Here is a 26,193-nt window from a genome sequence, read left to right as displayed (position 1 = left end):
AGCAAAGTAGTGAGCATTGTGGAGATCTGATGAGCCCAGCACAGATCCCTTCTGCTCCCTTCATCTGCCTGCAGGCTTGGGGCGGCGCGGCTTATGCAATCACATGGAATTACCCAACAATTCCACAAGATTATGCATAAATTACACAGGAAGAGTAATTCTGTATTTAGTGCTATTTCTTAGTGCAAAAATGCTCTGGATACATTTTGTGCTAAAAAAAAGTACTAAATGCAACACAAGACGAATAGTGTATTTGAGCAGCTGCTCCCGGTTGCTAAATGTGTTTAAAAAAATATATATATATTCTTTCCGGACTTTTATTTAGCATGAACTTGACCCAAAGGTATCGGAGCGCTTTCCATGAGCACCAGTTGCGGTACAGATGGACACATTCATTTTTATTGTGCATGGAGAGATTAAGTGAATCAGAATCAGAGCTTGAGTGTCCCTGCCGAGATTCGAACCCGGTTCCCCAGCTTCGAGGTTGACCGCTCTAGCCGTAAGGCCACATCCTCTCTCCTGTTCTTCGGGTAGGATTTTTCCCCAACTTACTACCGTGTTTTCTCAGCAAAATGGACACAATGATGAATTTTGTGCTACGAAACAGCACTAAATGCAGCAGAAAACAAATATCGAGCGGACGCTCGCTAAATGTGCTTTTGCACTAGGATTTTTCCACTCAAATATCTCTTAATCACGCGAGCAGGAGTAATCACGTAATTATCCAAATTCTGGGTCAAAGAGTAAAGCGGGGTTGCCAAAATTACTTCAATTACTCCGGCGTAATCAAAATTCCGCCCAGGCCTACTGCAGAGCCATGGAGCGGCTTCTGCCCCGAGCTCAATGGTGTCCGGCACTCACTCAAGGTTTCTTTCACTTTAAAACCATTTCTCGGATCCTTCTCTCCCTTGGCAGCGGAGGCCCAGGTTGTGGTGGCCTTGGTGCTAGCTAGGCTGAAGTAAGATAGCAGTGCTTGTTTTGGGCTGCAGACTAGCTGCTGATAAGACTACAAAGATTGCAGCCTGCCTCGGCGTCGACTGCCGCTCCGTATCGCGTTGGTCCTGACGTAGCAGCACCAGGTTACCTGGGAAGAAGTGGATTCCCTCGAAGTCACTCAGTAGCCTACACCAGATCTTTGACTCTGGTACCTTTAGCTGCTGGAGGCTGCTGAGATCCAGGCTTAGTCAGTGCTTTAAATGGGCCGGTACTCACCGGTACTGAGTACCGGCACTTTCGAATTTTTTTGCAGTCAGTACCGGCACTTCTCTGTAGCCAGGGAGAGTACCGGTACCCTGATCCATGGCATGGCACTATGGCAGGCTCAGATTAGGTTTCTCCTCCAGTGCAGGGCAGAGGGGCTCTGCTTCGGAGGAGCTTGTAATGAACTCGGCGGAAGTAGCCTTTTGCAGAGTTGCTGGTGAAGATTCCAGCAGTGCCCATTTGAATGTCCCCAAACTGCAGGGGGGTGAGAGGGCTTGTGTCAGGCTGTGATTAACAGGGCAGGGTCTCTAGACAGACCCTGCACTGTCAATCAGGTGCACAGTGACCATACCGGTGAAAGTGCCATCATGACTCATTTTGTGGAATGAGTTAATCTGTTTTTTTGCCATAAACGCATTTCTCATGTGTTTTAATATGTGCTGCAACTGGTACAGAATTCATCATGGATCATATTTTGCCCTTAGCCCCACCCCTAGCCCCTCGCACTTGCCACACCTCTCTTTTAATGAGTACCTGCACTTAGTTTTCCCCATTTAAAGCACTGGGCTTAGTGCATTTATCACATGGGGTAAGATGAGAATTGAAGTTCGATGTTTAACTCTTCATTGCCCCAACTCCTGCTTTCCACTTCTCTCTTCTTAAATGATGCACATTCCACCCTCTCCCCAGACCTCCCAAACTTCATGTGGCATCTCTTATGTTCTGAAGAATGGCACAGTGGGCTTAGTCGCAATAAAACGAGTAAAAATAAAAGGGAGACCTGGTGCCCCTGCCTTCTCACTGGTACCAGGAAACTCTTAGAATGGCTGGCCTCGGCATTGGGAACAGATGGATAATCCTTAGAGTTTCACAAATGCCTGAAAACGGTTTTTTGTAGACCCGGCACCAGAGCCCCTCTGAATGGAATGACCGGTCTGTTGTGCTTGTCAGTGTTTCGCTTCTCACTTGAGCCACGACGTCCCATGACGGCCGACCATGCACTTTGCTAACATCTTCACACAATACAAATCGATATGACAAAAATATTTTAAAAAATGCCTAATGGTTTCAATGATCAAGGCATTGCATGTGCAATTGGGGCATCCATCATGAAATAATGAATGAATGAATGAATGAATGAATGAATGAATAATACTACTACATTTTGGAGGCTCGCTCAACCAGTAGTATCATTACACAAACATGCGATACAACACAACCAGGGATTTGGGTGTGGACAGGTCGCCTTACGGTTGCAAAGTATTTGATGATCAAAAAATGTAGCACCCAGTAAATGCACCACTAAGACACTCTGGGGACCCCCTGAAGCAGCGTACGTGAAGAGTCTTCGGTTCTGACTCAATATAATAAAACCGTGGAAACCAGGAAGAGAACTAAGAGCGTAATACCTAGCGTGGGGGCTGAGATGGAGCGTAACCTAGAAAAGGAGGCGTTTCATACCACCACTTGACCAGCATCGTCATGGGCCAACTCCAACCTTGTGGGGGTCAAAGGAGTGACCCTAAACAATTGCATGAAAGTTCTAAGGAAGACGTTTCTCGCTGTGACCGGGTGGGCTCCGTAGTTTATCATCATAGTTCAGCTACATACATACAGTGGCTCCACGCATCACTGTATATGTACCTAGGGCAGCAGAGTTCACTTCAGACCATCGGAGATTTCCACAAAGCACTCCAGGTGGTCGTATCTTAGGTTGACTTGTGTAATTGTGATGATAAATAACCTGGGCATTCATTTTCATCTACACAAGAAAAGCTTGGGCCACTGAAAGGACCTTGTAGTGTAGCCAGATTTGTAAAAAGGTTTAGGATCCATCTGCAGGAAAGTAGGATGTTTTTGGCATAGATACCTGGTGTCAGTGTTTTTTGACTGTAGTTTACTGGGATCCTGCTAACCAGGACCCTAGTAGCAGTGCCCTCTCCTTTAAATTCTCTGGTAAGTACTTTGTACACCCCACAGTTGGCATACTGGGGTACCATTGTAAGTCCCGAGTATATGGTACTGAGCTACCCAGGGCATAGGTGCACCAGGGGTCTCCCATGGGCTGCAGCATGTATTAGGCCACTCATGGGAGTCTATGCAAACTGTGTCTGCAGAGCTGCCATTGCAGACCATGTGAAATGGTTCATGCACCTTTGTCCTTAGATGAAAGGTTTCCTTTATATCTTTGTCACTGCACTGTTTACCTATAAGTCCCCCCTGAAGTAGGCCCCTCGGTCCAAAGGCAGGGTGCATGGTTCTAAGTGTGTGGTGTGTGGGTACCCCTGCATGAGCATAGGTATGCCTACACACCCCAGACTCCATTCTCTGGGCTTTGTAAGTGCGGGACAGCCATTATAAGGTATGTAGGAGACACTGGCAAGTCAAGATGTCTAACTACATAATGGCTGCCCGAACCCGGTCATGTTTGGTTTCAAACATGTTGGAATCATGCAACTAAACAGATTCTAGTGTTAATTGCATATTACCACGTACTGGGGTTTTCCTTGACTCCCGTTCTAGTGTGACACCACACAAAGGACAGGGAGGTGTCCACCCCTGTCCAGTTCCTCCCTAGGGAGGTCCTCAGAGCTCCTCTAGGTGGCCACCTGATTCTGCCAAGTTGAATCTGGGCCCCCAAGAGCACCTGACTGGCTAGGCCAGCTGAGTAGCGTCCCTGACCCCCCCCCCCGTGATAGGTGGGTCCCCATAGAAGGTGCCCTTCCCCTTTTTGGGGTTACTTAGTGGCTCCTCTGAGGGTGGGTCCTTAGATTCAACAACTTCTGACTGCTTGTCATCTTAAGACTGTTTAAAGACTCTTCTGGTGGTGGACATTGGAACTTTTCTGTTCTTCAAGCCAGGACCTAAGACAAGACTGCTCCTGATGGGAAGATTCCTGCTGCTTCTTCATCCCTGTGTCTCTTCAAGCACTGAAACTCCGTGGCCATGCTTCCTCCGAGTCACCAAGGACTCTGCCTGCATCCAAACCAGAAGAAATCTCCCTTGAAGTGAAGGAGTCCTTTCCCTGCATCCGCAGGCACCTCTACGTAGACGGCCAGTTTGCTGATCCTGTTGTCCAATGGACATTGCCCGGCTCTGCAACACAGGTTGTGGTTTGTTGGTTCTCCAGAGGCTTGACCCGTCTTCCCTGCAACTTGGGAGACTGAAATCCCTCTCCAGCTGACATGAACCACCTCCCTATGCACTGCGTCTGTTTGCCTAGGCTTGTTGGCTGTCTTCATGGAAGATCTTCAAGCTCCAAGAAGCCCCAGCCTCAAGTATTACACAGCTCCTAGAACAACGTTCTGCCTGCATCCTCTGAACCATGGGCCTTCATCACCTGTGTGCTGCTAAGGCGTCCCTGCGACTTCCTGAACCTGCTGGCAGAGGGTCCTTGAGGGGGCCCATCGATTCTGGCTGGCTTTCATGCCTGCTGAGGGCCGGCTTTGACTTGTCCTTGCTGGGTTAGTCCCACAGACCTTGCTAGTCTGAAACACAGCATCTTCTCCCGCAAACCGTTGTTTGCGTTTGCCAAGCTCTGTTGGTGGTCCTGCTGGCCACTGACCTTTCTGCACTCATCGATTGGCGTGGGACAGCTCGTGGATGGCTTCTGTGCTCCTGGATCATCGCCTGGTCTCCACAGCTGCTACTTCAACCTCACCGTGTTACAGCAAAAGCCTCCGACAAGAGCTGGTATTATGCCCCAGTGCCTCCTGGTCACCGCTGGGTAGTTCGGACTCTGCTTTCAGGTTTTTCTCATCTGGATTCCATGTCATGGCTCCACTGGCCTTGTTCACAAGACTCTGTAGCTGCTGATCCTCCGTTGGCATCAATTAGCGATCCTGGCACCATTTCACCCCTATCTATGCACCCGGGCTCGCTGGTGTAGGTTTCCTGGGTATAAACGAGTGCAACCTTCCTTGATCCAAGTGGTTCGGTCGGGGTTCTGTGGGAAGGGTCCTGGAATAGTAAAAATCCAACCATGACTTACCTGGTGTTATCCTATGGACATTTGACCCAGTGTATCCACTCTGCTCCCGGGCGCCTTGGGTACCTGGCTACTCACCTTGGGTGGTTCCAAACTTCCCCTGGGGTCCTTTATTCTTGGGTATTAGTCCCGTTTTGGTTACCATTTCACATTCCACTATTTTAGTATGTGGTTTGGCCCCCTGGTAGGGGCCCTATGTATTTTTCAATGCTGCTTACCTATTTCTGAATTATTTCTTGTGTGTATTTGATATATCCGGGCAGGAGATATACCAAGTTAGTGTCTAGTATGTGCTAATAAATATAAAGTATGTTTATACTCCCCTGATGTGGGTTTTCTTATGTGTAAGCTTGCTGACTGACCATAGTGGTACATGCACCCGCTTTACACCCTCCTGAACAAGTCTTAGCTGCTCTCCACAGCTATCCCTTGAGAGCTTTGGTTTTCAGGGACCTGAACACGAACACTGAGGGTTGCTTCGACTCAGTGCACAGTGCCTCACCATAGGTGGACACTACAGACGGAGCCAGCCTCCTACACCATCTCCAAATTATTTTGTGATGTCTTGCGCAAGTTGATGGGACTTGAGGGAGCTGGGAGTTGGTTACACTCACCTTTGTGGTAGATGTGAACAGTTTCTGCAACCTTCCTCAAAGGAGGAACCACATACACTGATGGAGCAGCTTGGTAGTAAATGGATAATACTGGGGCTATTTTCAGCAAACATCTTCTTGCCAGGCTGTGAAAATGCACTCCTTTGCCTGTACGAAGTTTGCCAGGAAAGCTAACTTTCCTGCAGAAATCAGTTTGCAGAAGAATTGTCCCACAAACGTTTTCTGCTCGTTAATTGCACTGTTAAAAGTGGCTCAACCCTGGGATATTTACTGCAAAACCCATTTTGTAGGAATTCTCCTGTAAACAAAACGTGCCAGCCTCCACTAAACTGCATTGAAGTTGAAATGTTATTCAACAAAGTCATACGTTTTGGAACTTGGCGCATCCCTGATAAATGTTATTCTTATCACTTCAACAAATATACTGATTTTCAGCAAAATGTACTTCTCATTTTCTGAAAATACACTCCTTTTGTCCCCAAATGGCAGCTTTTTCTTTCAAGAAAACAAACCAATTATCCAAAATATGAATTCATCATTTTCAGAAACGACAATATGTATGCCCTCACCTACAAGCTTTTCGTCTTTTGGTTCACCTGCCCATGTTCAGATTCCTGGGAAGACCGCATCCTGCATGGGATGACCCGCATGATACTAACGAAAGGCACCACCATTCCAAGTATGACCTCAATCCTTCTGGGATAGTGAATATCTGATAGAGATACTCCATATCATGCCAGAGAAGGTCCCCATGATGCTAAGGGTGGTCACAGTGTGTTGTTTCCCTCCTTATCTTGCATTTTCTTCCTTCCCAGGTCTATCTTCTGTGGATCACTGAGCAGTAGCAGCTCCTCCGCAGTGGCGGAGGTGCGTCGCCCCACTGGCTTCGAGTCAGCAGCTGAAAAATAAAACTATATCTTACTATTTGATTTTTTTAACTACTGGCTCTGAGCCATTGTGTGGAGGGAGAGGTCGGGCCTGGCCATGGGAGGGGGAAGGAGGAGTTGTTGGTGCAATCATAAGTGCGCATGTCAGTTTGGCCGGCTGGCTTAGGTCAGCCAAACTGACATGCGCACTTTGCTTTCTGCATTGTACAGCCGGGTTGGAGAAACAGCACAGACTCCCTGTGCCTGAGCGAGCGTCTCTTCAGCATGCTCATGTCAATCCCCACGCTGCTCTCCTGCTTGAGAGCAGCGCAGGGGTTAGATGGGGAGTACGTGATGCTGTCCCATGGGCTTTTGGGAGCAGCAGAGAAGCAGCGAGAGGCGAGGCGGCCGTCATCACGAGGTAAGCTTTTAGTTTTTATTTATTAATCCCCTCCGCGCTCCCCTCCGCGTGCCTGCTCCACCCGCCCACCCCCTTTTAAATGATATCGACTGCCACTGAGGTCCCCACACTATCCTCCTCCTCCTTGGTGCATGCTGCTGACTCAGACCCAGCTCTACTGGCCTTTCGGAAAATCATCTGAATTCCTTATTGGACCCGTCTATTCTCGCCACCATAATGAATGCATATCCGATCATGTGTCACACCATTATTTCGAAATTAAATCCTGGAAATAATGCCCCTCAGTCCTGCAGATCCTTGGATTGTACTGCAGAATTTGTCAAAATGTATTGCAATGTCGGAAAAATGTATCTTTTACTTCTTAAAACAAAAAGTCTGGCTTAGGTTTTTTTTTTCTCGAGAATAAGATTTCTGGATACATTTGCTCCTCTTCTTATCTCTGACTGAATTTGTTTGGTTGAGGAGATGCTTTTCATGAATGCGACAAGCACCTTGTTTGGGTCTCGTGCTATTAGGGACATTGACCCTGTTTTAAGTTGATCAGACACCCGGAAAACAACTTCCCTAGAAAGTGTATTGTTGAACGCTGACCGCTCAAGCATCGCCGCCAGAGTTTTGTAACCATATCAAAAATGAATGTCCTTGTAATGGGCTTTTGGAAAGTAACCCTTTGTTCTCTCGTCAACAGGTGAAAAGAGTTTGAAGATGATGAAGGTATGGGGCCGGAGATTTCCATTTGTTGGCCTCTTTCTTATCGCAGTGTCTGCTCTCTGGGTCCTTATGTTAAGCAATCTGCATGATGCCCGCCTTAAAGGCATCCGCTCCAGACCTCAACGACACTCCTTTACGATGAAGGATGACTTTTACACCTACCACCTCAACCTCACCCAGCACGAGGCAGAGTTCCCACACCTGCAGAGCTACAACTGTACCCTGTTGGTGGACAAGCCTGGATACTGCCACTCCCCTGGCGGGAGACCACTGCTGCTACTAGCCATGAAGTCCCACCCGGCATCGAGCGACAGGAGATCGGCCCTCCGTCAGACCTGGGCAGTGGACAGAGAGGTGTCAGGCTACCAGGTCAAGCCTCTGTTCCTGATGGCCACAGTCCCGAGTCAGGGACGCATGGCGCTGGTCAAAGAAGAGGTCCGTGCGTTCCAAGACATTCTGCTGTGGGACTTCACAGAAAGCCACCACAACCTGTCGCTGAAGGAACGCTGCTTCCTGGAGTGGCTGCACTACAACTGCAAGGAGGCGGAGTTTATATTTAAAGGTACGTCACACACATCTGTTCTTCGCCTACTCCTGAGATATAATCTCACGGAGAAGTCTGAGAACAAGAAATAGACTAGCATGTAATTGATCTCCACAAGAGAAAAGTCACCATAAACATAGGAGAGATATTAACCTCATCGCTGCTCATGACGGAACCACTCAGTCATGAGCCACGGGCGCCGTGTGCTCATTACAGAGTGGTTCCGTCATGCTGCGGCCGTTGGCGGCCGCTCTGCCCATGCAGCGCTGATTCCCCGCCTGTGCGGGCGATTAGCGCGAGTGGGCGGAGTCGTGACGGAACCACTCCGTCATGAGCACAGCTCGCCCGTGACTCATGACGGCGTGGTTCCGTCATGAGCATTCGTGCCGCGGCGAAGGGGTTAAGGGTAAAATCAAATGCCACAAAGAGCAACTCTCAGAACAATGAACCCGGCACTGGGAGGCGGGGGTGTAATATCAGATAGAGAATATGTTTGCATGGTCACTCACACTTCCTCTTGAAAATATGACCCCTAGTGCACTCTGCCCTTACACCTTACATGTTACAGGGCAGATGGGAGAGAAGCGGTTCTAGTTTTCTTGTGCACTACGAGGGAGGATGTATGTATGTGTGATTTGTAAAGTGCAAACAAATTCAAAGGCAGTTGAGTATTGTACAGGATCAAAGGCAACGATGCAGTCGGAGAGTGATTGGTACGGAAGCCCAGCTGTCCCGATTGTTCCAGCTCCAGTATACAAAGCACCAACAGATTAAAGCATAAGCTTGAAAGGGTATTAGCACAGTGCATCTGTGGTGTAGTTTGAACTGAAGTGCATGTAGTCGGCAGGGAGGCAACAGTACTTTGTCTTGCACGGATATAGCATGGTCTGGTGGCTTAGTTATGTTACTGAGTATGTCTAAAGCGTTTGTACACCAAAAAGGTTTCACGACACTGATGCACAAGATGCAAAGGACTCGGAGCTTATCCATAAGCCAGTCCAAAGAGCCATGTTTTTAGTGAGGTCCTAAAGCTCGTGTAGGAAGTTGTGGCTCCAATGTATGGGGGAAGAGAATTCCATATGTTTGGGGCAGTCATGGCAAACCTTGTGCCGGACAGTCTCTTTAGGTCTCGCCTACGCAGCGCGCATGCGCTGCATAGGAAAGAGACCTAATGCCATTGGCACAGCTTTGGGGACAAAAACTTGCACGTGTTGCATTGCTTGCAATGGCAACGAGTGCACGTCTGGCGATTTCCTTGCGGGAGCGCGTGGCGCCATATGGTGGCGCCACATGGTCGCATGCTCCCGCAAGGGAATCTCGCAGCCCCCCTCCCCTGCGCGAAAAGTAAACAAGCATTGGCATAGCCAATAGGTCTCGCTTTTGGGACCCCTATTAGTATGTTTACTTTTGCTATAATCGCGGCACGTAAAGCGCGGGTGCCGCGATTATAGCAAAAGTAAAGAAAGAGATGTTTTTTTCTATTTCTTTACTTTTGCTATAATCGCGGCACCCACGCTTTACGTGCCGCGATAATAGCAAAAGTAAATCTACTTTTAAGGTCCCAAAAGCGAGACCTATTGGCTATGCCAATGCTTGTGTTTAGTGTTAACAACAAACCTCTTTACTGATAAGGGAGCTCTCAAGCCCCTTGTCTCTTTGGTGTTACAAGAAGCAGTGAGTGCCCTCGTGGAGTTTCAGAACTTTTTCTGTCCAGAAAGAGAACCCTGAGAAATCATTTGGACTCGTTTTAGGGAACAAAAGGACGTCTTTTCTTGTGTCGGGAAAAAACAAACATTCTTCCTGGTTGAACTGTTCATTAGGGTCCTCCTGACAGACACATTGCGAATCTGACAGAAAACTTGCGGTCTGATGACCTTCACTTGCCGAGGCTTTTCACCTGGAGGATAAACACCGGGCCATGTATTAGGAAGCCGGACAGAACGGGAGTTTTCAAAGAATGACAGCCCGTTGCGTCTTACCTGCCCGGGCTGCAGTAACTGCTCGCAGGAGCGCTCATGCGGAACACGCTTTCCCCCTAAGCTCGGAGCTGATGAGTTACCAGAAGTAATGGCCGCCCTAATGGGCCTTTGATCTCCCTCGGTGTCAGTGTATAACGGACGAGCCTCGGAAGCTACTTAGTTAATGAAGCTCCCGGGCCAGTGGTAAAATCAATAATCACCTCTGCGTGTCCACACCGGGCTCCTTTAACGCATTCCCCACTGAGCCCTCAGAATGATGCAAATGGATTAACAGCTGTGTCCAAATGTAGTCAGTGACAGGGGGGCAGGCCAAATAAAGAAACCGCGAGAGAGGCGCATAATGAGACTGAGGCGGCGAAATCCAGCGGAGACAAAACAACTTTTAAGCGCTGCTTGCTAAAAGCAATCTTGTTTGCACACCATTGCGATTTTTCTCCCGCATGACTCACCTATTTCATGTTTGCTGATCTTCCACTTTCATTTTTGGCAATGTCAGTCGAGGGGAGGGGGGCGATGTTGAGTTGGTGGGGAGGTTTAAGATTTATTTGACTGTCTGCAGGAAAAACACAAGTTAGCAGCTTTTCCAATTTAGGACGTATTTACCTATGTGTTTTAATGTGCACTTACCTGGTCTCATTATTTTTAGAATGTGTATCATGTGCGCTGTGAAACCGAATTGCTTCTGGGAGCTTGCAAGGGGTGAGCTTCTTCCGGCAGCATGGTCCAAATAACGTCCCTGCTTCCTTGGCGGAGTTTTGCTGAGTCACTGGAGAAGTCCAGGAGGTGAAGTCGGTGCAATGTATTTTTTGTCTGTTGCACGTGAGATTGGCTTCACTGCCATACCTAGTGTCTGTGTGTGTGGTGGGCGGTCATTTCACTGGAGGGTCCTATGACTGAGAAGTTTGTCTCTGCCTTTGCACTTGTTTCAGGGGACCTGTAGAAAGTTAGCTTGGTCGGACCAGATGTTGCAGCAAACCTGGCAGGGTTTGATTTTTTTCCAGAGGTAGTTGGTAGTGGGCCACGCAAGGCATTTGTAGGTGAGGCAGAGAGTTTTAAAGGTGATTCTCGACTTGACGAGAGCAGGTTGAGGCATATGCACTGCGGTGGTTGGCTAGTTACAGTGGAGGCAAAAAATCCACCGAACTGAAATGCTTTGTGCTTATAGGGTGGCCTTGTTAGGTCTCGCCTGACCCAGCGCATGCGCTGGTCTGGCGAGACTTATTGAAAGGGCTTCAAAAAGTGCTACCAGGCCAGCCTAGAGCTACAGTGCATGTGCGCGGGCACGCGCGTCGCGCTTTACCGCGATTACTTTCACTTTCGTGGCCGCTTTGATGTTTGATCGCAATCACTTTCGCAGCCGCACTGCCGCTTTGATGTTTGATTGCGATCACTTTCACTTTCCCAGCCGCAAGGCTGCTTGGCATAGCCAATAGGTCTCGCTTTTGGGACCTTATAAGTATTTAGTTATGCAACTGTTGCATGGCTAATCACTTATAAGGTCCCAAAGGCGAGACCTATTGGCTATGCCAATGCTTGTTTATTTGGTAGACGGGCAGGCCGAACTAGAGAGCATTTCTATAGAAAGGATAGGACTTTAAAAGGGCTTGACCACTGTGGGGTCTTTACAGAGAGCAACAAAATAGAAATAGAATAACTAAGAACATCCCATTATTTTGAGAAACCCTCTACCTTTGGATGAGGATGCTGCAGATGCCTGTAAATTTGAGGTTTTATTGCACATAGTGCCCTGGGCATAAAGGACATTTGAACATATTTCTTGCACTGTGACGATTTGGGGTTACCAGTGTTTAGCAGCTTAAGGGGGGTGTCCATGGGTAAACTCCCTCCCTCTAAAATATTCATTATTTATGGGCCTCGTGTATCTGCATGTTTGCCGGAAAATGGTCATAAATAGCACCCTTAAATGTAAATTCAGAGGGCAGTGTCATTCGGCTGACCGGCACAGTGAAACAAGCATTGGCATAGCTAATAGGTCTCGCCTTTCGGACCTTATTAGTGTTTAGACATACAACAGTTGATGTTGTTGCACCAAGGATATTGTGCTGCATAACTAAATACTTATAGGGTCCCAAAAGCGAGACCTATTGGCTATGCCAATGCTTGTTTTATTGTACTTGGAAACCACAAGCAGATTTTGATGAGCTGATCTAAGGATACGTTCGGGAGTATAGTTCTGGATTCTGGAGGTCACCAAGGTAGGATTTTTACCATGACGAGATTTATAACAAATGCACCTTTTAAATATGGTTCTCTGGGTGACAGGCAGCCAGTGTCATTTTGCCATCAAAGGTTTAGTGTCAGTGTCTAGGCTGGCACCAGACCAGCCTGGTTGTGAGTCAGCGGCAGCTTCTGATTCAGTCCCTTAGGACGTCCCAGATAGAGTGAGTTTGCATAGTCGATGCAGGACACAAACAAGGCGATTTATAATCTGAGCAATGGCTTCAAGAGTGAAATATTTCTGGATTTTTGTCATTTTATTGACATAAAAAAAAGCAAAATTAGGTTACTGCTCTTATCTGAGGTTTCATAGATAGTTCTTCAGCTATAATCAACCCAAGGTTCCGGACTGTGTTTTTTGGAAGGTTTTAGCTATGCAGTTTGTTTGTAGTCGTTACAATTTCAGTCGCATCTGTATTCAACTTTAGCTGATGACAGTGGCTGGATATAAAAAAGATGGGGGGACAGAGAGGACACCTGCGGTACTCTGAGAGTTAAGCCCTACATTTGACGAGGAACAAGGGGTGAGACGAACCGATTGTGAGCCGCCAGAAAGGAAGGACTTTATCCAGTCTAATGCAGATCCCTGCACACCTGCAGCCCTGACACATTCGATTACGATGTCATGGTCTACTGTGTCAAAGGCCGCAGATAAGTCTAACAGGACCAATGCCTGGGTCACTCCTTTGTCTGCTTCTTCTTTCATATCATCATTTGCTTAGTGGACTAATGCGTCCACTGTAGGGACCTGTGTTCGACCTCATGGTCACTTCATATCCCGGCGTGTCCACTCAGCCTTTCATACTTCCGAGGTTGATAAAATGAGTACCATTGAGTTGGGATACAATAAACATCTGTTCAGCTTCAAGATACCCTTGGTTGAATGTGTGCTTTATGAATACACGTTATGTTATGATATATAACACCGAGTGTCACACATTCTCAATGTGTTAAAGGTGATTTTACATTCGTAGAAATACAAAAGTACACTCACAAGATTCTGCTAGAGTTGTCTATGATGTCACTCAGAATCCCAAGGTGCGATTTCATACAAATTCATTAAGTTAGATTGCAATTTCTTTCTTTCTTTCTGAGACCGAGAGGGCTTCTTTCCTGATACAAAACCCAATCTATAGGCGTTGCTAATGCCTGCATATTTCCCATATGAGTCTGTACAGCCGTTCTTTTTACGGTAGTCATTAGCCACAGACAAGGAAACAAAGTCTCCAGAAGCTATTTACATTTAGGTAGACTGCTATCCTTTTCTTAAACTAAACAATGAGGCTGTTTGAGCTGTTTTTTTTCCATTGTGACTTTTAAGCTGATCTGCATGTTGTCCCTTTTAGGAAAAGCAAATGGGAACCGAACACTCCCCGGGTAGTTTAATGACAAAGTATAACGTCCTCCCCTGGGTTCTCGGGTATCCCAGAGGGGCGGGTGCCGTGCCCTTTGTTGTGATCACGTGCTCCGTTCATCCCGGAGGCAGCCGGAGTCCGCTCTCAAAGCGCGCTTGCGGCTCAACAATAGAGGTGCGTCACACTCTCGCGCTTGTTTCATTCTTTGTGTCCATGGACAGTAGTCATTTATAGGGAAATTCAGGGTCACTTGTGTGGCAGCAACATCCAGTCAAATATCTCATAAAAATAGATCTTTCGTAACCTGCTCAGTTTGTGATGGTGGGCCCCGGGGGAAGCACAGTCGCAGACTAGTCTAGTCTTCTCCGGGGTCTTTCGCGCAGGGGAGGACCAGGTGGGGTCAGGGGGTGGGGTGTTAGGGAGTGGGTATAAGAATGCAGGGGAGGAAGGCGACTTCCTCTTCCTGCATTCTCGGCATCATCGGGAGGGTGTAGTTAGCGAAGGCCACCCACCCACCCTGCAGTTACTAGGGTTCGGGACTAGGTTTGGCGAAGAGTGCCAGTTTAGGATGGGCTGCAGGGTTAGCGGTACTTGGGAGGGTAGGGGAAGTCAATAGCGGGCGCACCCATCCCTCAGGGAGTGGGGGGGAAGAGTGAATGATGGGGAAACTGGAGGCATGAGTGTAATGCCAGATGATACCGGGGAGGATGCTAGGAGAGATCTGTGAAATGGATCAAGAACGGAACCGGTTATGGAGTGGAAGGAGAGGTGCGTTCGGAGTGGGTGAAGAGAGTGAATGGATGAAGAGTTGATGTTGGGGGTTTTGTTATTGGTTATTTGTTGTTATTTGGTTATTGATTATGTTGTGCTTCTTAAGGGGACTTGCAGTGGACACACATATTGGATATGTTACGTTACTACCACATACGTGGTAGCACCCAAGCACCAGGCCTGTCCGACGGTTTTGCGAGGCCTTGGGCTAAACTGCAATGCGAGTCCCCTGTGCACTGGTTAATTTTCTGCCAGGTGTCAGACAGAGCACCTCTTTCAAGGTATTAAAAAAAAAAGAAAAAAAGTAATCCAGGGAAAGAGAAAAGATGGCATCTGGCGCCACCTACCGCTGTGGTCAGGTAAACAGTCTTTTAATTAAAGAAGATGGTAGGCTTGCTTTCATTTAAGAAAGTAAAAATAACTTTAGCTGAAGCAGAGTGGGCCACTGGAAAGTGCAGGGCCTGGGGCATGAAGCCCCCCCCCACCCTGACAGCACAACACTGCCCTTTATGACACAGCTCTACCCTATAATGCATCACTCCACTCCTCACATCACTGCACAGCACACCAGTGTGTCACCACTCCCCTCTGAGGTGCTAACCTCGTCCTTCAATTTTAAAAACCCCAAAACATTACCACCACAGAACACTACTGCATCCACACCCCTACTTCACTGCACGTCCACCACCAGCACTGTTCTTGTCAGTACACAATACCAACCACCAGCACTTCACAACCACCCACCACCACTCACACCACTGCGCTACGATTGTCACCATGACTTTCTCCCCAGTCCGTGTATATCTACCTCACAGCATCACACACTGCCACCACTGTGCTAAAACACCATAGTCCTGCACCGTCAATCCAACTGATAGTAACCATCACTTAAGTACTGCCTCACTCACACCACTTCACCACTGCCTCACTCACACCACTTCACCACTGCCTCACTCACACCACTTCACCACTGCCTCACTCACACCACTTCACCACTGCCTCACTCACACCACTTCAACACTGCCTCACTCACACCACTTCACCACTGCCTCACTGTTGGAAAACGAGGCAGCATCTGTGAGGCCTGCACAAATAACATGACTACATTTGTCCTTCACTGGGAACCAAACACCCAATTGTAGCGCCTGACTCTCAGAGGGTAGCGTTGCAGAGCAGTCTGAGGCTTACTCAAGGGAGGTGGTGTGGGCTAGTAATCGCCATTTGCAGGTGCACAAAAATAACACTCAATAATTGATTGTCCAGTCTGTACTTTGCTTTATAAAAGTAAGAGTACATTTATTAAACACACACACCACTCAATACTATGCACCAATTTACAAATATACATAAGCTGTTGGAATTACTTTGTGACATTGCATAACATCTCCACCCCTCCCGCAGGGGGGGTGGGGTCTAGTACCACCACTCCCATGTATGCACATCAACTTGCCCCCAATGCAGTTAGTTGAACATAACCTGGAGCGAGGGCCCTGCGCACTGGCACCATCCCAGTGGCGACCCACCCCATTACCTCAACAAGCATTAAAAAGGGGTAAACCTGCCTTGGTGACACATGACCCTGACTGAGCATCTCCTACTGACCATAAAGTATGCACCTCTATATCTTAAGGGCTAGCAGTCTGGGGTCTTCACCTAAGCGCAGCAGCAAGAATCCATGTTTACGCACACTTTAGAATGACAGAACTCATCACCTTGGTTGATCATTTGAATGCATTGCAATTACAGCCCCTAAAGGCATCACAGATGAAATCACAGGAGTGCGCATAAACAGCCAGACACCCTAGCAGGACTGTCTGGCAACATAACCCCACTTGGCTTATGACATCTCCTTACACATTTGACTTACAGTCCCTTCAAAAGAAGTACTCCTGGCAACTACACTTCTCCTGCAGTGTGCCTCTTCACTTTAAAAGGAATCCCAGGTAAAAGCATGAGATTACGTAAATACAGCCAGACCCCCTAGCAGGAAGGTCCAGCAACATAACTCCATTTAGCTTAACATCACCTTACACAGGTACTTCACTTTACACATGTGACTTTCAGTCCACCTAAAAAGAAATAACCAATAGTAAATGCATTTCGGTGCAATTACACCACTTCACCTCCAGGGGATGCCCTTCTCCAGACATCCCCAACTCAGCCCTTCTGCTGAGCCCTTGAGGGGTTATTCTTCCAGATGCCCCGTGAAACTTAGGGGTGGACTGTTCTTCTTTATGCTGGGGGAGACTGCGGTGCTCCTGCCGCCCCCCTGCACCCCTTTTCACAGATGAGGTTGACCCCCTCCTCTGGAGGCCACCAGGCACAAAAATGGCAGATTTATTCGTGCTGGGGGGGGGGGGGGAAAGACTGTGCTCCCCCAGCCGCTCCCCCCAGCACCTTTTCACAAGTGAGGGTGGCCCCTCTCCTCTGGGGGCTACAAAGCACCAAAACAGGAGATTTCCAAATTCCTGGCGAGGCATTATGGGGCACTTCATGCTCCTCTTTACCAGCCCCCGCCACTGGGAACACTCTCCTCTTCCCTCAGGGTCTCTGATTCAGCAGGGTGCTGTCTTCGCTGGCTCCCTGCGCCAGCCTCTCGCCAGGCTCTCCTTCTGGGACTCACCAGCCCCCGCCACTGGGAACACTCTCCTCTTCCCTCAGGGTCTCTGATTCAGCAGGGTGCTGTCTTCGCTGGCTCCCTGCGCCAGCCTCTCGCCAGGCTCTCCTTCTGGGACTCGCCAGCCCCCGCCACTGGGAACACTCTCCTCTTCCCTCAGGGTCTCCAAGGGGATGCCTTCTGCAGGGAACGGTCTTCACTGGCTCCCTGCGCCAGCCGTTCGCCTGGCTCTGGGCCCCTCTTCTCCCTGCGCTGGGGCCACTGCTCCTGCGCACCGGTCCTGGGCTTTCCTTCTGGTGCTGGTAGGGTCCTGGGGGCAGTCAGGGGGTCTCTCCTTCCAACTGCCCATTGCGCCAGGCTCCAGCACCTTCTGCCTCTGCCGACCACACCCCAGAGAGAGCTTCTCTTCCTGTGCAAGCACTTTTTAAAAGTTGAGTAGGGGGCTGACAGAAAGTGCCTGCTGGTCCTATCAAACAGCGACACATCACTTTTCCTGCCCCTGCTCCCTCCTTCTTGTCCAGCCTCTGTGTTTGTGCAAAATGGCCTCGTCCAGTGTCTCTGGCCACATGGCCTCTGAAACCCAACTCCTTCCACGCTGCCTTCCCTCCTTGGGCTGCTGCCTTCCCTCCTTGGTGCAGCCCGTGCCTGGCACCCAGCGACAGCAGTTGATGGATTGGCCTGCAGACCCTCCCATCTTCCCTTCGTGGAGAGGAGGCCCTCGCTTGTGGAAGAAAGGTTATCAATCCATCCAGCTGAGGTCAGCCCTCAGCCTGGGTCTGGTCCTGGCTGGCTCACAGAAATATGACAGTTCTGGATGACCCAAAAGCAGTACAAATATGACTTTGGACTCTGCAGAATACTTCTTTTCACCTCCAATACAATGGACTTTCGTGCATGTCTGGAAACTGTAGGCCTTGTGGAAGTTAATTTAGCCATGGGCCCCACATTCCCTTAGGGAAATAATGAAGTGAAAACACAGTAAAACACACTGACTTTCCCTGGCATGTTTCCAGTGTATAAAGCCTATTCCACCCAATACTGCATAAGTCCTGCCACACCATTCACTTTGTAGCTGCTCCTAGACTGCACACGCTAGGAATCTCCCCTGAGCTGCCCGTACACGTGTGCACACGTATCTGCATGTAACCAGCCCGGTGTCCCTTACTCCAGCTGCTGCGCAGTGGCCTGGTCAAGCCAGGGGAACACCAGTAAAATCCCCATGCAGTCTCTTACATCCTGAGTTCACTGTGGGTGAGTCCCAACTTATGAGGCTCCCCCACAGTAAAAGCTCAACAATTAGGTGCTCAAAAATCAAAAAATCCGGGCGGCCCATAGTGTCAGAACCACCTTCTAACACTCACTCACACCACTTCAACACTGCCTCACTTACACCACTTCACCACTGCCTCACTCACACCACTTCACACTGCTTCACCACTGCCTCACTCACACTGCTTCACCACTGCCTCACTCACACCACTTCACCACTGCCTCACTCTCACCACTTCACCACCGCCTCACTCTCACCACTTCACCGCCTCACTCTCACCACTTCACCACCGCCTCACTCACACCACTTCACTACCACCTTAGTCACACCACTTCACTACCACCTCACTCACACAACTACCTCACTCACACCACTTCTTCGATCACATATCATTGCCAAACCCAGACAACTTCAGCACAACATTACCACACCTTCAGTTTGTTATTCTCCTTTCTCTCTGTGTGGTGAAGTGGTAAACATGGAGAGATTGATCTCAGAAAAACTGGAAAGACCCATCCTCAAACACTAACATGTATTCTACCTGACCCATCTGCCCTCTCCGACATGCAGTCTACCTGACCCATCCTCACTATCCAACGTGCGTTCTACCAGACCTATTCGCACTCTCCAACATGCATTCTACCTGACCCATCTGCCCACTCCGACATGCATTCTACCTGACCCATCCGAACTCTCCGACATGCAGTCTACCTGACCCATCCGAACTCTCCAACATGCATTCTACCTGACCCATCCGAACTCTCCAACATGTATTCTACCTGACCCATCTGCCCTCTCGGACATGCATTCTACCTGACCCATTCGAACTCTCCAACATGCATCCACACTCTCCAACGTGTGTTCTACAAGACCCATTTGCACTCTCCAACATGCATTCTGCCGGACCCATCCGCACTCTCCAACGTGCGTTCTACCTGACCCATCAGCACTCTCCAACTTGCGTTCTACCTGACCTATTCACATTCTACAACATGCTTTGTACCTGACCCATCCGCACTCTCCAACATGCATTCTACTTGACCCATTGGACTCTCCAACATGCTTTGTACCTGACCCATCCGCACTCTCCAACATGCATTCTACTTGACCCATTGGACTCTCCAACATGCATTCTACCTGACCCATTCGAACTCTCCAACATGCATCCACACTCTCCAGCGTGCGTTCTACAAGACCCATTTGCACTCCAACATGCATTCTGCTGGACCCATCCGCACTCTCCAGCGTGGGTTCTACCCGACCCATCAGCACTCTCCAACATGCATCCACACTCTCCAACGTGCGTTCTACAAGACCCATTCGCATTCTCCAACATGCATTCTGACGGACCCATCCGCACTCTCTAACTTGCGTTATACCTGACCCATCCGCACTCTCCAACATGCGTTCTACCTGACCTATTCACATTCTACAACATGCTTTGTACCTGACCCATCCGCACTCTCCAACATGCATTCTACTTGACCCATTGGACTCTCCAACGTGCATTCTACCTGACCCATTCACGCACTCCCCTTAAATCTTGAAAAATTCCACTCATGTATGTCTGAAAGCTTCTTTAGCCTCAACCATCATATGATAGAATTCCTCCTCATCGCATCCAAGCACAGACTCTATTTCTCCCCTCACTTTTAAATGTTCTGGCAAATGTAGGCTTCTCACCGTCCCTCTCACCTACAATAAAACCTTTGGTCATGTTTACTCCTAGAAATCAGAAGTAAACCCACTCTTCTCACATTCGCAAAGCATCTAAAATATCAACTTGTCCTTCTCCATGTGAACTAAGACTTACCACTTCTCTCATCGATCTCGACAGCCGCCGATAATGTCATTCTAGTTCCCATGTCTGCTGCGTTGTCATTTCTCTGGTATATTCCATGTACAGCACACTAATGCCCATCAGGGGCACTGGTGTGCCATATGAAACTGTTAAATAATTCCATAAAAAACAAATCCCCAAATGGTGCCATCCCACTTTCAGGCTACATATCTGGCTCCATTTCAAGATCCCATTCTCTCCCCAAGTGTTCCTCACTAGTTTCCACATTCATACTGGATTTTGTGATTTCCCCAAAAGCTTGTTTGGGGCTCCCTCAAACAAGGTCTTCATATTAGCTTTTATTGTAAAAGGTGATATGGAGACATGTGTTTCTCTAATTTTTACCATCCCCTGTCTAGTTTTACAAAGTCAGTGCCTCTAATAACCCCTCCTGGAAGTTTGTAACTAAAGTTCAACAGTAAGGATAGGGTTGGTAGGAGCACACTCTATTTAAATCGAATGTGATGTTACAACGCGATCAAAATGATCGCGGAATGTAACATCGCAGTTTTTACAACGCAAGTCGTTACAACGACTTGCGCTGGAGGGCGCTGTATTTAGGAGTAGTAAGATTTACTATTCCAACACCAGTCTACGTACAGTAGGGAAGGTGTTTGAATAGTACATCTTACTATTCCTTAGGTTATAGCGCCCTCCAGTGCAAGTCGATGTAACGCTTGCATTGTAATGGCAGCATTCTAAGTGCATCGCGGTGTAATCACCGCAATGTGAAGGATGTTTCCCGAATGTGATGTTACAACGCGATCATAATCGCGGAATGTGACATCCCAGTTTTTACGACGCAAGTCGTTTCAACGACTTGCGCTGGAGGGCGCTGTACTTAGGAGTAGTAAGATTTACTATTCCAACACCAGTCTACGTACAGTAGGGAAAGGAATCTACCCAAGTTTCTAATCTGTATCAGGTCTGAACCATATAATTGTCTCAGCGATGCTGTTTTATTGTAATTTGCATCCAGCTTAATTAAACGGCACCCAAGTTACTGGCAAATGAGCACCATTTTGACCCAGCTTCCCTTAACTGTGCCCTCCTACAGATGTGTGCGACACCCAAGAATCTAGAGTGCGCTAAACTTTTTCAGTGTTTTGTCAAGTTTCTTACAGCTCCGTGAAACTCCGTGAAACTGTGCCAAAGGTATTGGCAACGTTTAACTTCCTAACCCCTGTCCAAAAACCTGAGATTTACTTACTGGGTTTAACTTCCTAACAGCCTGCAAATTTGCATTCATTGAACAGTGCACAAATGATTGGCACAAGAAGATATTTTTGTTTCCCTTTCTTGGATTTGCATGAAACTTGATATTCAGTAGAAATGAAACATGTTACATTGCTAGCAAACTTAATTTAGATACATTGTGTTTTAATAACAAATTACACATTTTACCCTGCCCAAATTAATTGTGCCCCTCCCTTGACTGGGTCTTCACAACTTTAAAAATACAAAAAGTAAGCTAAAACTAGTAAGCGTTTTCCAAAACTCATCCAAATTCCTAAAATGGCTCCTAAGTTGCAGGTAATTAAAAAAAAATATATATATATTTTTTAGCCACCAAGCTCGCTCTGCCTTTTAAATGCAGCTCTACACCTTTTTCAAGTGCCAATATCTCAAAAACTACTGAATAGATTTATGTCAAACTAATCAAAGTAAAGGCTCTCCTCCGAGCTCCGTTCTACTTTCATGCCACAGTTGTGTATATTCAGTTCAGAGGTTTTTGGTGTAGCGGAGAACACCCATTCCTACTGTAGCTACGATGAGAACTGAAAATGTGTGTTTTTTTTTTTTTTTTCCATGTTGAAACCTTAGCCAGGTTGTGCAAAGTTTGTGCATGTTTATCAAACCGTGCTGCATTGGTTAGCAATCAAAACTTTTCAATGTAATATATAACTGAAAGAGTTAAAGTTCTAGATAAAACTCAAACAATCAACAACAACCAAATCCCATAAATTCCCTGAACGCAGTCGAAGTAACATTATGGTTAGAACTCAAATTATATGACCTTCTTTTACAAAAAACTCACTGAAACACAATTAAGGTGAAGTTATGGTTACAATCTAAAACTTCAAAAAAAATTAAATTCACCAATAGGTTCAACAGTATCGTGGATGAAGTAATAAATGATGTCATTAAACCTGTCTTCAGAGGTCATGAGTAATGCATGGCTGAGTGCGAGGGCGAGTTTTGTTTGCCATTGACCACTTTGAGTGAGTCCCATCAGCCATTTTTAGATTGTATATCAGGCTGCGGAAAGGTCATCCTCAGACTCCTCATGTTCGACTCAGACAGTCAGGTGCTGTACGAGCGCTAAATGCGCAGGCGCCTGGTTACCTGATCCGAACTTTGCCGGGGTAAAGATTTCACAGTCATCTGGGCGTGGCCTCCTCAGCACAGCAAAGCGCTTTGAGGCCCTCCTCCACATGATGAGGGGGTACGTCACAGATAGGCTCAGACTTTGGTGCTTACGTTTTAAGCCCCAAAGTGCTCAGGGTCGACTGCCCATCAGTGACGCCTCATTATAGAGTGGGATGGGGTCAGCCGTCTCACTGAACCACGCCCACTCTGTGATGGGTAAGGGACTGCTTGCTGCCTCCTCTCAATGGCTGACCAATAAGGAGTTCAGCCAATGAGGAGACGCCAGTCCCGTCTTCCAAGAACCACTGAGGCTTCTCTCCCACTACCCGAGATCACTGCTGCAGCCTGGGAAGTTATTATGTATTTTTTAATGTTGGCTACGTGCGTGTGTGTGTGTGTGTATGTATGAATGTATGTGTATTTGTGCATATGTGCTGTGAATGGGTGTGTGCTCGCTTGTGAATGGATGGGTATGATTGAGTGTGCCCGTAGACGGGTGAGTGCAACTGTGTGCATGTGGTCCACCCGCCCCCCTTCAAATTATCGTCCGCCACTGCACCCACTCCAGTCAACTACAGAATACCGCAAGATGAAGGGGTCAGCTCACTTCAGCCCTCTTCAGCCATTGACCAACTTCACTGGAGTGACCTCATTCTGCCCTTTACAAGGAGCACATCCACACAAAAAGTGGTTCCCTCAAGTGCAGGAGACTACTAGGACAATGCGTCTTTCTGACGCCAAAAATGTTTTAGGCAATGTATTTCATTTACAAGGGTCAACAGCTTCACCAACAATAGAGTTAGGAAAAAAAATCATGATAAAAACACAACAAATACTGACAAAGACAAAAGGCTGGATGCCAACACCAGACCTATTGACGTTGCCAGTGCTTATTCTATACTGTTCTGTGTCAAGATTCACTCTGGACGAACCATCTGGCGGGTGTTGATGTCTTTCATTTCTGGCTTCATAATATTTACAGCCTTGATGTTTGTGTTGATGCTTGTGAAATGTCCATCGGCCCCTACAGAGCATTTGCACCCTGTGTCGAATGTCTTTTGATCCATGTGAAATCCATGTCGTTGTATGTTCGTGCGTCATGTTTCTGCTCTCGTGGTCTGCGGCAAATCTGCCAATATTTGGTTTCCATTCCATGGCACCCACCTCCAAAGGCTTCAGCTGAGGGGACACTGGGGTCCATTAAATGGTCCTTTGTGGACCTTATTAACTTTGATCTGTGACACACGGGCCGGTCCCCAGGCAGAAGCAGAAGCGACCATGACCGAACTGAGGGAGAAGGAGCCCCTTGACTATCCTTAACCTTATATCATGGACCATTAGGAGTCCGAGTACCCTCATTTTGAGGTATAACGTTTTGGCAGATGTACATAATGAAACAAGATAAATGTAACTTGTCCAAGGAACCCCTGCAGTCCCCCCATGCAAGTCAACAAGGAGCTGCTTTAGTTGTGTTGGAGCCAATTTCATAGGGAAATATCTTGCCTTTGTACTCCTTCATTGGAATTTTATAGGCACAATCTTGGGAATTCTGAGGGGAAGTATGTAAGTACTAAAAAGGAATCTTTGTGTTATTGCTCATCTTCTGATGTGTGTTTATCCCCTCAACATCTCATAGGATAATTTATTGGGGTATCTACATGTGGTAGTTGAGTCATATAAAGCTGCCAAGGTATTATTGGCCGGTGATTGCAGTGCTACCTTTAACCTTCTATTAGATAGATCAAAGGTTCTTTCTAAGAACAAGGTGGCTTCTGAAAACAAGCACGTCAAGGTCTGTTCTCTGGGGGTTTGCTAATCAACAAAATGTATGCCAAAGATAAGCAGGATATCAGGTCCTGCTTGCGCCTTTTGATATCTTTCTTGTCCTCCATTTTATTTCTCTTTTTCTTGTGGCAATCTACCTTGTTGTGCATTGAATAAAGAATTCACAGATACAAACTCCTAGATCTGTCAGAGGACACACAAATCCAGATGTTTTTAGAAAACCAAACTCTACACAGGAGGTTCCATTGATAAGATAACCTTACTGGGTAGAATAATTCATTTAAATGCAGTTCCATTTTCTAATCTTTGTCTAAACCCACCATATTCCAGTGTGGCTTTCATTTCAAAGACACGCCTTACAGCAGTGTTTCCGAAAGTGTGGGTTGCAACCCACTGGCAGGTCGCCAGACGGTTTCTGGTGGGTCGCAAGAGCGCAATATACAAAGAAGCCTTTTCATTTGTGTTTATCTTGTCACATTTGTTGTGCTTTAAAGACAGATGTCAAATGTCAGGCTATGTCTTCTGACATTTTGCTGCTTATCCTTTTAACATGGGGTTTGGTGTTTGCCGTTCTTTCTCTGACTGCAAAGTGAGAGTAGCTTTTAAAATGAACAATGTGATAGTCTTGCTAGAGTACAGGGAGTGCTAAAGCAAAGGCTGCAGAATGCCATTTTTGTAACACACAACAAAAGTTAGATACCTGTAAGTGAACTGTATACATATTTCAGAATGTCAGCAGTGAGGAAAGCAAAAGCACAATGGTTTTGTTGGAAACAAAGGTTTTAATAGGATCAAATCTAGAAACTTCTTTACTTGGAGATGTGCAAATGATAAATATTCACGTACATATGATTTCGACATATGCATGTGCTGTATAGTTTTATCAGTAAAACTGTAAGTCTTTGGAAAATTGGTGGAAATTTCATTGCAAACTTTGCTGCCTGTAAAACACTATGAGGTAGTGCAATGTCTTTTAGTGATATATATGCAACAGTGTGCTACAACATGCACCATCGGCTACACACTACATCTTTACCACTCCCCTGCTCAGTACATTTGCTACACTTTGTGTGAAAGTAGGAGTTTTCAATATCCCTATGACTCCAGTGATGTTGGAAAGTCTGAGAATTGTCCCAGCACTCACTGTGTAAAGGTACTGAAGTATGTTCCCAAGTCCAGTTTTAAACCCTTGCAAGTATTCCCAAGCAAGACTCCACGTGAACCTTTCTGTATTTTTGTTTTATGCTGTTGTTTTTTACTTTGCAAAGCCATTTCAGCAGAGAATGTGCTAATTATACGTGATCATACACAATCCTCCCACTTATGTATGACTTTCACATATGAATTGAGAAATATGGATGTGGTTGAACGGCCAGAGCTGGCAACATTGGATCTGGGGATCCAGGTTTGAGTCCTGGTGTTGGCTCCGGGCAAATCCTCTAATCTCCTGTGCTTAAAATAAAATGAATCTGACCATATGTACTGTAATCTGGTGTCCTAGGGGCAGTGTGTGCACTGTATTAAGCTGCAGTATGTATATGGAGTCCAAAATGCACCACAGGGCCTCTTTTTAAAACAAAAAAGAACAGGAGGACTTACCCCATACTCTGCTGCAGAAGTGTTT

The 26,193-nt window shown here is 47.2% G+C and overlaps 1 protein-coding gene across 6 annotated transcripts in view; it reads left to right on the top strand.

The window, feature by feature from the left end:
- Positions 1 to 26,193, top strand: part of LOC146782899 (UDP-GlcNAc:betaGal beta-1,3-N-acetylglucosaminyltransferase 9-like) — a 242,393-nt gene that overhangs the window by 205,223 nt on the left and 10,977 nt on the right. For all 6 annotated transcript variants that reach the window (XM_085637421.1, XM_085637423.1, XM_085637422.1 and 3 more), the window contains exon 2: positions 7,778 to 8,362. In XM_085637421.1, the coding sequence (XP_085493547.1) occupies positions 7,795 to 8,362 (568 nt within the window). In that variant the 5' untranslated portion in view covers positions 7,778 to 7,794. The remainder of the gene's footprint in view (positions 1 to 7,777; positions 8,363 to 26,193) is intronic.

This window comes from Triturus cristatus, chromosome 12 (genome assembly GCF_964204655.1).
Source record: "Triturus cristatus chromosome 12, aTriCri1.1, whole genome shotgun sequence".
NCBI lineage: Eukaryota > Metazoa > Chordata > Amphibia > Caudata > Salamandridae > Triturus > Triturus cristatus.
The sequence above is the reverse complement of the archived record's forward strand: the minus strand, read 5'-3'. Positions and strand labels throughout refer to the sequence as shown.